Source organism: Jaculus jaculus, chromosome 8 (assembly GCF_020740685.1).
Source record: "Jaculus jaculus isolate mJacJac1 chromosome 8, mJacJac1.mat.Y.cur, whole genome shotgun sequence".
NCBI classification, from domain to species: domain Eukaryota; kingdom Metazoa; phylum Chordata; class Mammalia; order Rodentia; family Dipodidae; genus Jaculus; species Jaculus jaculus.
Genome location: NC_059109.1, coordinates 82,262,925 through 82,275,265, shown reverse-complemented (window position 1 = coordinate 82,275,265; position 12,341 = coordinate 82,262,925). Strand labels below are relative to the sequence as shown.

The window sequence follows — 12,341 nt, the reverse complement described above, 5'->3', positions numbered from 1 at the left end:
AGGATCGCTGTGAGTTTGAGGCCACCCTGAGACGACATAGTGAATTCAGTTCAGCCTGGTCTAGAGTGAGACCGAAAAACCAAATAAATAAATAAAATTTAAAAATTAAAAACAAAAGAAAGAAAATCAATTTCAGAAATTCTCCAAAATTTGAAACCTTGAGCATAAACATGACACCCATAAAATTTGGGATTTTGGAGCATTTGTGGTTACAGATTAGGGATAGTCAAATGGTAGTGTGCAGATATTCCCAAACCTGAAATAGCCTCATATCTGAAAACTTCTGGTCAATTCTAAGCATTTCAGATAAAGGATACTGAGAATGATTATAAAAGCCAGAGTCAAAGTTTGATAATACCATATGTGAGTAATGTAGTTGCATTCAAGTCTGGCAGATTGGCATATGTTACTGTGAATTATTTATAACCTGTGCCAGTAGCAAGTGGCTGCTAGTTTGTACATTTCACTCAAAATAAAGCATCTTTACAACCATTTTTGGTCCAGAAAGCCTATTGCATTTTTCTTTTTCTGTTAACTAGTCTTTAAGTCATAGCTAGCTATTTTGAGTTTTCAGATTTTTTTTTTTACTCTAGCCCAGGTTGACCTGGAATTCGCTATGTAGTCTCAGAGTGGCCTCAACTCATGGCGATCCTCCTACATCTGCCTCCTAAATGCTGGAGTTAAAGGCATGCACCACCAAGCCCAGTGTCTAGAGCTCATTTTCTGCACCCACTTCCCTTAGGGTGGATCTCTAGCCCAGGCTGGCCTGGAACTCACAGTGATCCTTCATCTTCCTACCCCACCTCATGAATGCTGGAATTAAAGACCTGAGCCACCACACCCAGCTAGGGCATTCTTGTGCCTAAAACAATGTAATATTTATATGAAATTCAGATTTAAGTGAATTAAGTCTGGCAACCCTGGAGACATAGCACCAAGATAACTATTTTGGGGGCTGGAGTTGCAAAAGAGATTTGGATAAGTTTGTGTTGAAGATTGGAGTGTCATAGCTAGAAGTGAGTAGAGAATTCAAGAGAGAGGTAAGAAAGAGCACGTGGAATAAGGTCCTGAAGGAAAGGGACAAGGTCAGGATCTGGTCACTTTACCTAGAATCCCACACATAATGCTACTAAGGTGCTGAATAAATTTTAGATCTTGACAGTGAGTCCTTTCAAAGAAAAATGGGCTGGGCTGGAGAGATGGCTTAGTGGTTAAGGCATTTCCCTGAAAAGCCAAAGGATCTCAGTTTGATTCCCCAGGACCCACATAAGTCATATGCACAAGGGGGCACATATGTCGATAGTTCATTTGCAGTGGCTGGAGGCCCATATTCATTCTCTCTCTCTCTCTCTCTCTCTCTCTCTCTCTCTCTCTCTCTCTCTCCCCCTTTCCCTCTCATTTTCTCAAATAAATGAAATTAAAAAAAAAAAAAAAACAAACTGGGGCTGAGTAGGCAACTCAGTGGATAAATCTGCTTGTTTGCAAAACCTGCCAGCCCAGGTTCAATTCCCCAGTACCCACAAAAAGCCAGTTTCAGCACAAAGTGGTGCATGCATCTGAAGTTTGTTTGCTGTGACAAGAGGCCCTAGCACTTTCCTCTCAATCAAATAAATAATTTTTGAAAAGAAAAAGAAAAACGGGGATTGCAGAGATGGCTCAGCAGTTAAAGCACTTGACTGCAAAGGGTAAGGACCGAGGTTCGATTCCCTAGTACCCACATAAAGCCAGATGCACAAGTTGTCACATACATCCGGAGTTCATTTGCAGTGGCTAGAGACCCTGGTACATCCTTTCTCTCTGCCTCTCAAATAAATAAAAATAAAAGGTTGAAAAGAAAAATTACCCATTTGAGTCTATTAAAAATTTTTTTGTTGGGCTGGAGAGATGGCTTAGCGGTTAAGCACTTGCCTGTGAAGCCTAAGGACCCCGGTTCAAGGCTCGGTTCCCCAGGTCCCACGTTAACCAGATGCACAAGGGGGCGCATGCGTCTGGAGTTTGTTTGCAGTGGCTGGAAGCCCTGGCGCGCCCATTCTCTCTCTCTTCCTCTATCTGTCTTTCTCTCTGTGTCTGTCGCTCTCAAATAAATAAATAAATAAAATTAAAAAAAAAATTTTTTTTTTTGTTTTTGGTTTTCAAGGTAGAGCCTTAAGCCCATGCTGACCTGGAATACACGGTGTAGTCTCAGGCTGGTCTCAAACTCACAGTGATCCTCCTACCTCTGCCTCCTGAGTACTGGGATTTAAAGGCATATGCCACCATTCCCAGCTTTAAAGAAATCACAATAGGGCTGAAGAGGTGGCTTAGCAGTTAAAGGTGCTTGGTTGCAAAGCCTGAAAGCCTAGGTTCAATTCCCTAGTACCCACCTAAATCCAGATGCACAAAATGGCACATAGATCTGGAGTTCATTCTTTTTTTTTTTCAGAACTTAAACTATGTGTTTTGTTTTTTTTTAAAGATAGGGTGAAAGGCAAAAATTGCAGGAGATTATTATATATTGTAGGAACAATTTTATCTTCCCCCAGGCTGATTCCCAAGAATCTTGCTCGCTCGGGCTAGAAACAGAGAGCCTCATCTTGGGGGACTGAGTCCCCAACACAGGCCCTGTCAGGGAGTACTGTCACCCCCTACTCACATTGGCGCCATTCTCCTGCCTCATCTCTGGTTCACACTATGTCAAGAGTTCTTTCCATTCACTAACCTCCCTGATGGGGCGAGGGCTTGTTCATATCACCTCAGCAGAGGTTGCAGGCCTCCCAGGAGCCTGAGGAGATTCTTGCTCAGTGTCTCCCAGACCTTGCACACACCTCACACTGGTGCATTCCTGACAAGGGCTTCTTTCCCACAGGCCCCATGAGGGAGAGTTTGGCAACCGTCTAGCAGCTACTGTGAAGGTCTGTCTTGTCCCCAAGGATTCTGCACGAGCTTTGGGCACACGTCCCAGGGCATGTTGGATGGGTCAGGCTGAGCCCCAGTCCCTGGAGTTCATTTTCAATGACAAGGGGCCCTGACATGTTCTTTCTCTGGTTGCAAATAAACAAAATAGTTTTAAAATTTTTATTGTTTTGTTTTTCAAGGTAGGGTTTCTCTCTAGCATAGATTGAACTGGAGTTAACTATGGAGTCTCAGGGTGGCCTTGAACTCATGGCGATCCTCCAATTTCTGCCTCCTAAGTGCTGAGATTAAAGGCACATGCCACCATGCCTGGTGGTTTTTAAATTTTATTTATTGTGTATATGAATATGTCAGGGTCTTGCTGCTCTGCAAATGAATGCTAGTTCATGTGGCACGATTTTTTTTTTTTTTTTTTTTTTTTTTGTCTTTTCGAGATAGGGTCTCACTCTGGCCCAGGCTGTCCTGGAATTAACTATGTAGTCTCAGGGTGGCCTCGAACTCACGGTGATCCTCCTACCTCTGTCTCTCAAGTACTGAGATTAAAGGCTTGCCGCACCACACCCAGCTTTGTGTGTGTGTGTGTGTGTGTGTGTGTGTGTGTGTGTGTGTGTGTGTGTGTATCTGTGCTTGGGGACCAACCCCAGGGCCAGCAGGTGTTGTAAACAAATGCATTTAGCCCCTGAGCAATCTCCCTAGCTCTTAGGCCCTGTTTTGCTCTTAGAGTTTCTTTTCTCTTTTGTGTGTGGTGTGGTTTATGCATGTGTGTGTGCATGCGTGCATGTGCATATGCATGTAGAAGGCAGAGAACTTCAGGATGACCTTTTGTGTTTTTCATCCACATTGCTTCGTTGAGATGGGGTTCTCGCTCAAATGAGCTGCTTTTTTAGATCAATGAGCCCCAGTAATTCTGCTTCCCCCTCCCCCACTTCATCCCATGGACTAGACATGAGTGACTTTGGCTTTCATATTTATTTCTTAAAAATTTTTGCGGGGGGAGGGGTCGCTGGAGGGATGGCTTAGAGGTTAAGGTGTTTGCCTGCAAAGCCAAAGGATTCAGGTTCAGCAAAGCCAAAGGATTCAGGTTCAATTCCCCAGGACCCATGTTAGCCAGATGCACAAGGGGGTGCACACATCTGGAGTTTGTTTACAGTGGCTGGAGGCCTGGTGTATCCATTCTCTTTCTTTGTCAAATAAACATAAAATATTTTTAAAAATTTTTTAAATTACTTGAGAGACAAAGGTAGGTAGAGAATGGGTGCACCAGGGCCTCTAGCCACTGCACACAAACTCCAGATGAATGTGCCACTTTGTACATCTGTCTTTAAGTAGGTACTGGGGAATTGAACTTGGGTCTTTAGGCTTGGCAGACAAGTGCCTTAAGTGCTGAGCCATCTCTCCAGTCTGTTTACTTATTATTTTTGTTTTTTTTTTCCAGGTTCCTTATATGCGTGCTTTTTTTTCTCTTCAGCATGGAGGACTCTTTCAAGTATTTTCTGTAGAGCTGGTTTTCTCTTCAAATATTATTATTATTTTAGCCTTCTTTTGTTGTGGACTGTCCTTAGTTTTCTGTCTATTTGAATGGATAGCTTTGCAGGATAAAGTAACCTTGGTTGACAGTTGTTATCTTTCAGAACTTGGAATATGTCACTCCACGCCCTTCTGGCTTTTAAAGTTTGTGTTGAGTAATCTGCTGTCATCCTGATAGGCATGCCTTTGTAGGTAACTTGATTTTTCTCTCTGACTGCTTGCAATATTTTTTCTTTGGTTTGTATGTTTGGTAGTTTGATTATAATATGAGGAGGATCATAGAAAATGTTAATAAAAATTTTTAAAAATAAATAAATAAATAATAAAAATAAATAAAAATAAAAATAATATGACGAGGAGAGGTTCTTTCCAGGTTTTGTCTGGCTGGTGTTCTAAAGGCTTCCTGTATCTGCATTGGCACCTTTCCCAATTTGGGGGAAGTTTTCTTCTATGATTTTGTTGAAGATGCCTACTATGCCTTTGGAGTGAAATTCTTCTTCTATTATGCCCTGAATTCTGATGTTTGATCTTTTCATAGTGTCCCAACTATCTTGAAATTCCCACTCATACTTTTCTGTAAGTTTGTCTTTCTCTTTGTTGGACTGTATTAGATCTGCCACCTTGTATTCTAGCTTAGATATTCTGTCCTCTCCTTCATCCATTCTACTGGTGAGATTTTCTACAGAGTTTTTTATTTCATTAACTGTGTTTTTCATTGCTAGTAATTCTAACTGGATTTTCTTTATTTCCTTTTCCTTATTTATGTCTAGTACTGACCTCTTTGTTTCATTAAATTGCTGTCCTGTGTTTTCTTTGATTCCTTTGATTTATTCTTTCACTCTTTTGATTTCTTCTTTGACCTCTTTGAACATATTTATAATCATTCTTTTGAAATATTTCTCAGGCATTTCCTCTAACTCATTCTCACTAGAGGTCATTTCTGATGCATTAATACTTTTTGGTGGATTTATGTTGTCTTGATTTTTGTTTTTTCTTGTGTTATAATATATATATATTTGCATCTTGGCTTATTTAATGATTGGATTTTCCAGTTAGGTGGGTATTATGAAATGCATCAATCAATCTGATGTTACATATCTTCAGGGTAGGAGCTTAAGGTGCTAGATGTGGCTCTCAAGACTCTCAAGAGTATCTACAAAAGTGACCCTAGGTGTTGGTTTTGCAGTGGAACAAAATACTGGCAGATTCTAAAATTTAACTAAACAATGTACACTTTTTTTTTTTTTTTTGTTTTTCGAGGAAGGGTCTCACTCTGGTCCAGGCTGACCTGGAATTAACTCTGTAGTCTCAGGGTGGCCTCGAACTCATGGCGATCCTCCTACCTCTGCCTCACAAGTGCTTGGGATTAAAGGCGTGCGCCACCACGCCCAGCTAACAATGTACACTTTCAGTGAAAAACAGCACACAGTATTTATGCAAGAGTAGGTATTAACCAGATCCCCTAATTGTCCCTTAGGGTGTATGGTGCCCCACACCTTTAATCCTGTTAACAAGGAGGTTAAGATTTCTGGTCTGTTGAGGGTTCCAAGTCAGCTTGTGACCAAGTGAGACCGTTCCCTAATGTACAACAGAAGAGGAAACAAAATCGGTATAAATCAAAAAGCAATAAATAACAAGCCCTTTTATTTTTTGGTCATTTTTTATTTATTTATTTGAGAGCGACACAGAGAGAAAGACAGATAGAGGGAGAGAGAGAGAATGGGCGCGCCAGGGCTTCCAGCCTCTGCAAACGAACTCCAGACGCGTGCGCCCCCTTGTGCATCTGGCTAACGTGGGACCTGGGGAACCGAGCCTCGAACCGGGGTCCTTAGGCTTCACAGGCAAGCGCTTAATCGCTAAGGCATCTCTCCAGCCCAACAAGCCCTTTTGACGCCCACGGGCAGGCTGGTTGGATGGCGGTGTGTGCTGCGGCACTGAGGCTCTCAGGCCGTTACTGCTACTCCTCCAGAGGGCGGGCGGGAGGCGGCCGCCTAGAGCCCGGCTGGCCGGGAAGGGGTAGCAGAGGGATGGGGTCGGCTGGGAGGGAAGGGGCAGCCCTGCTGGGCTCGGGCAGCGCTAAGGGCGCGCGGGCGGGCCAGGCGGCGAGGTGGCTGGGGTCGCCCTGTGCCCGCTTTCGCTGAGCCACGTTGGGCTGGCCTGGTCCGCGGCGGTCCTGTGGGTCGGCTTCCTCGAGGGGCCGGCTACCCGGAAGGGCTTTTTGTCTCGCTGCTCCGGCCCCTCGCCCGCCGCCGCCGCCTCCAGATGCCGGTTTTCCTCCCCTCTTCGCCCGCCACAGACCTTGCCAGCGCCGGCGAGCGCGAGGCGGCTGGCCACCCCCGGGGCCCTCTCGGCCGGGAGGGCTCGCCCCCGCCCCGCCTTGCGATTGTCCTCCCCTGCCGACATGGGCTTTCGCTGACTGCTTCGCGCTTCTGCATTTCGTGACTTAGTTTATACTCTAGGATATTTATATACATCCTATATATTTTTGTGGTAGTTCCTCTTTATTCCCTTCCTTTCAAATACACAATCTGTAAAATGGAGAATGAGATTTTCACTCCCCTTCTGGAGCAGTTTATGACTAGCCCGTTGGTCACTTGGGTTAAAACGTTTGGTCCTCTGGCTGCAGGAAATGCGACCAACCTGGATGAATATTTGGTTTTGGTGGATGGAGTATTCTTGAACCAGGTTATGCACCAAATTAATCCTAAATCGGAGAGTCAGAGAGTAAATAAAAAAGTCAACAACGCTGCTTCACTTAGAATTCGCAATCTGTCCATTTTGGTGAAACAGATAAAATTTTCTTACCAGAAAACATTGCAGCAGTTGATTTTGATGTCATTGCCAAATGTCTTAATCATTGGCAAAAATCCCTTTTCTGAACAAGGCACCGAAGAAATTAAAAAGTTGCTGTTACTTTTACTGGGTTGTGCAGTACAGTGTCAGAAAAAGGAAGAATTTATTGAAAGAATTCAAGGTTTAGATTTGGATACAAAAGCATCAGTTGCTGCACATATTCAAGAGATAACCCATAATCAGGAAAATGTGTTTGATCTGCAATGGATGGAGGTGACAGATGTCTCAGGAAGATATAGAGCCACTCTTGAAAAATATGGCATTGCATCTAAAAAGACTGATAGATGAGAGAGATAAACATTCAGAGAACTTTAAAGAGAAGAAGATATATGAATAAACAAAGAAAACTTTTAAAGCAGCACTTAATTTCTTTTTTTTAAAATAAGGCTGTTGAGACCAAAGGAAGGCAAAGATCAATCAAAAAGCATCCCTGCTATGTATTTCATTTCTATTCTGGTTTTAGTTTCCTTACTATTTGTTCCATTGTTCTAGAGCCTGTCTAATTGTATTACACGTGTTTATAGGTATTGTATAATGTGTACCAGTTTCTGAGGAGTTAGAAGTATAATCTGTACTTTGTTTTCAGATGAATAGTGGGCATATATAAAATTACTTTGTGTCATTTATACATAATGATTGATACAAGGTTAGACGCAAATACTTGTCATTTTGTGACTATGTAGCAAATTTTAAAAGAATATGAAATAATACATAAATTTAAAAAGCCTTTTATAATATATCCTGCTCAACTGAACGTTTTTATTGAATTATATTTTTCTCACTAGGAAAATTAAAAGCAGTCATATACTTAGGTATTTGGGAAACAATTTGTAAGCTGGTTTAAATCTCTGGAACCTTTTAAAATTTTGAGACATGGATTAGGAAAAGTCATTAAAAACAATTGTGTGAAAAATACTAGAAAAATTTAAAGTTGGTTTATAAATAAGTAATTTTTATCAATAATATTAAAATTAATTACTAAGATTTTCCTTTCGGAATTTGTTTTTAGATTGATATTTGTTATAATTGATGGAGTTTAGCCCAAGAAGCATATGTACAGCCTCCTTGTTTTTAAGTTCTTTAGCTTTTTATTCATAATATTATAAATATGTATAACAAATAGGACAATGTAATGAATTTAAAATTTATTAAAATTAAAGTTTTAAATTAAAAAATAAATAAATAAATAACAAGCCCAAAATATAGCTTATTTAAGAATGGCAAATCTGGGCTGGAGAGATGGCTTAGCGGTAAAGCGCTTGCCTGTGAAGCCTAAGGACCCAAGTTTGAGGCTCGATTCCCCAGGACCTGCGTTATCCAGATGCACAAGGAGGTGCATGCGTCTGTAGTTCGTTTGTAGTGGCTGCAAGCCCTGGCGCACCCATTTTCTCTCTCTCTCTCTTTCTCTCTCTCTCTCTTTCTCTCTGTCTCTCAGCCTCTTTCTCTCTCTGTCTATTGCTCTAAAATAAATAAATGAAAATGAATCAAAAAAAATTTTTAAAAAAGAATGGCAAATCTGACCATCCATCAGATTTAACATATAATTTATCCTGATATTAATTAGCACTTCCAGTTCAGGCCTATATACCAGGTTTATTAGGCGGGTACTGACCTGGTGTAATCCCTGTTACCTTTTGGGATGATTTTTGTCTCAGTTATGCTGCGCTCTTGCTTCGGTCCTTCTTTGGTGCACTGTGGGTTCAAGTAGGCTGCCTGGGTTGTTGGATCGCTGTTCTGGTCACCACTGCTGGGTGCTGTGATCTCCCTTCGGCTGGTCTCTGGTGCTTGCTAGCACTTGCTCTGGCAGTGGGGGAGGGAAGGCTGTGGATGGTGGCTGTAGTTCTTCTGTCTATGTGATCCTCTACCTCATGATCTGATCCTCCATTGTTCGCTGAGGTTCTGCATGTTTCTTGAGTTTGCGAAGAGCTCTGGTGTGAGTGGAGAATCCCTTCACCTGGCTTTTCCTGTGGCTCAAGCCAAGCCTTGCAGCTGTGGCCCAGCAGACCTGGCGCAGCCACTGGAGCCATTTCTGCCTGCCTATGTCGGCTCTGGATCTCTCCTACTTGTCTGCTACCATTGGTAATTTCTTTTTTTTTTTCCAAAAAATATATAATTTATTTATTTGAGAGAGAGAAAGAAAGAGAGGAGGGGATGGGCACGTCAGGGCCTCCAGCCACTGCAAATGAACACCAGATGCATGTGCCCCCTTGTGCATCTGGCTTACGTGGCTCCTGGAGAATCAAACTGGGACCCTTTGGCTTTGCAGGCAAACGCCTTAACTGCTAAGCCATCTCTCCAGCCCTCTTTTTTTTTTTTTTTTTGAGGTAGGGTCTCACTCTAGCTCAGGCTGACCTGGAATTCACTATTCTCAGGGTGGCCTTGAACTCACAGAGATCCTCCTACCTCTTGCCATTGGTAATTTCTTATACACCTCACTTTTTTTTGTAGAAGAGCGTATTTTGCTGAGTTTTTATTTTTGGCTTTTTCTTCTCTAGGCTGCTTTGGTGTGGTTCCTATGCCCCCATCTTAACCGGAACTCCTATTTGGTTTTTTGATTTTTTTTTAAATTTTGTTTATTTTTATTTATTTATTTATTTGAGAGACAGACAGATGGAGAAAGAGGCAGAGAGAATGGGCGTGCCATGGCCTCCAGCCACTGCAAACGAACTCCAAACGCATGTGCCCCCTTGTGCATCTGGCTAATGTGAGTTCTGGGGAATTAAGCCTTAGGCTTCACAGGCAAGGGCTTAACCATTCAGCCATCTCTCCAGCCCCTACTTTTGGTTTTTTGAAGTAAGGTCTCCCTCCAGCCCAAACTGACCTGGAATTCACTCTGTAGTCTTAGGGTGGCTTCAAACTCATAGCGATCCTCTGACCTCTGCCTCCTGAGTGCTGGGATTAAAGGTGTGCGCCACCATGCCAAGCTTGTTTACTTATTTTTAAAATATTTTATTTATTTATTTGAATAAGAGACACAAAGAAAGAGGCAGATAGAGGGGATGGGCATGCCAAAGCTTCTAGCTACTGCAAACGAACTCCATATGCATGTGCCACCATATGCATCTGGTTTATGTGAGTACTGGGGAATCTGACCTTAGGTTTTGTAGGCAAGAGCCTTAACAGCTAAGCCATCTCTCTGGCCCTGTTTACTTATTTTTTATTTATTTATTTTGTTTTTTGCTTTCTTGAGGCAGGCTTTCACTCTACCCCAGACTGATCAGTATGATTCAGTATGTAGTCCCAGGCTGGCCTCAAACTCACTGCAATCCTCCTACCTCTGCTGCCCAAGTGCTGGGATTAAAGGTGTGCAACACCATGTCGGCTATTTTCTTTCTTCTTTTTTTTAAAAAAAAATTTACTTACTTGGTTTTTCTATGTAGGGTCTTACTCTAGCCCAGGCTGACCTGGAATTCACTATGTAGTCTCAGAATGGCATTGAACTTATGGCGATCCTCCTACCTCTCTGCCTTCCAAGTGCTGGGATTAAAGGTGTGTGCCACCACAACCAGAAGATATTTATTTGTTTGTTTGTTTGTTTGTTTGTTTGTTTGTTTGTTTATTAGAGGAAGAGAGAGTGAGAGAGGGTGCACCAGGGCCTCTAGCCACTGCAAACAAACCCCAGATGCATGCACCACCATGTGCATTTGGATTACGTGAGACCTGGAGAATTTAAACCAGGTCCTTAGGCTTCAGAGGCATGCACCTTAACTGCTGAGCCAACTCTGTAGTCCTATTTTGGTTTCTTTCAAGGTAGGGACTCACTGTAGTCCAGACTAACCTGGAACTCATGGTGACCCTCCTATCTTTGCCTCCTGAGCACTGGGATTAAAGGCATATGCCACCATGCTTGCCCTGCATTTTTATTTATTTTCTATTTTTTTTGAATTTTTATTAACAACCTCCATAATTATAAAAAATATCCCATGGTAATGCCCTCCCTTTCCCCATTTTCCCCTTTGAAACTCCATTCTCCATCATATCCCCTCCCCCCTCAGTCTCTTATTTTGATATCATGATCTTTTCCTCCTATTATGATGGTCTTGTGTAAATACTGTTAGGCACTGTGAGTTCATGGATATCCAGGCCAATTTGTGTCTGGGGGAGCACGTTGTAAGGAGTCCTACCTTTCCTTCTGTCTTTTATATTAACTGGCTCTGAAAATACACATGTGGATCTGAGTGTAGTGGCACACGCCTTTAATCCCAGCACTTGGGAGGCAGAGGTAGGAGGTTTGCTGTAAGTTCAAGGCCATTGAGAATACGTAGCGAATTCCAGGTCAGCCTGAGCTAGAATGAGACCCTACCTCAAAAAAAAAAAAAAAAAATGTACACATCACTCTTTTTTCATGGGTGGACACATAAGTCAACTTGAAAATTTAAGGCATATCCTGTATTTGGGGGTGGGGAGGAGGTGTTGAAGCAAGGTCTCATTCTAACCCAGTCTGACTAGGACTCCATCCCAGGCAGGCCCTCAAACTCAGAGTGATCCTATACCTCAGCCTCCCAAGTGCTGGCATTAAATGTGTGCGCTGCCATACCCAACCTCATGTGCGTATGTTTTCTTTCTTTTTGAGGTCTTGCTCTAGCCCAGCCTGACCTGGAATTCACTGTGTAGTCTCAGAGTGGCCTCAAACTCACAGTGATCCTCCTACCTCTGCCTCCCAAGTGCTGGGATTGAAGGTGTTGTGCACCACCATGCCCAGTTCATGTATCTTTTTGTTTTGTTTTTCAAGGTAGAGTCTCAGTATAGTTCAGGCTGACCTGAAATTCACTATGTAGTCTCAGGGTGGCCTCAAATTCATGACAGTCTTCCTACCTCTGCCTCCCAAATACTGGAATTAAAGGTGTGTACTACCATGCCCAGCTTATCTTTTTTTTAAATTATTTTTATTTATTTATTTAAAAGAGGGAAAGAGGCAAAGCAAGAGAGCGAGAGAGAGAGAATGGGTGCACCAGGGCTTCCAGTTACTGTGCCACCTTGTACATCTGGCTTACATGGGTCCTGGGGAATCGAACCAAAGTCCTTTAGCTTTGCAGGTAAGCGCCTTAAACGCTAAGCCATCTATCCCC

The 12,341-nt window shown here is 42.5% G+C and overlaps 2 protein-coding genes across 5 annotated transcripts in view; both read left to right on the top strand.

Moving 5' to 3' along the window:
• The window catches only part of Ubox5 (U-box domain containing 5), a 55,773-nt gene that overhangs the window by 16,529 nt on the left and 26,903 nt on the right, over positions 1-12,341 (top strand). The window lies entirely within an intron of this gene.
• Positions 6,955-7,836, top strand: LOC123462874 (girdin-like). The gene has a single exon (XM_045157029.1). It carries the CDS (start codon positions 6,955-6,957, stop codon positions 7,558-7,560), a length of 606 nt encoding a protein of 201 aa, XP_045012964.1. The 3' UTR covers positions 7,561-7,836.

Coding starts and splice junctions, on each gene's coding strand:
- LOC123462874 (XM_045157029.1), top strand. CDS start 6,955: ATGGAGAATGAGATTTTCACTCCCCTTCTGGAGCAGTTTATGACTAGC.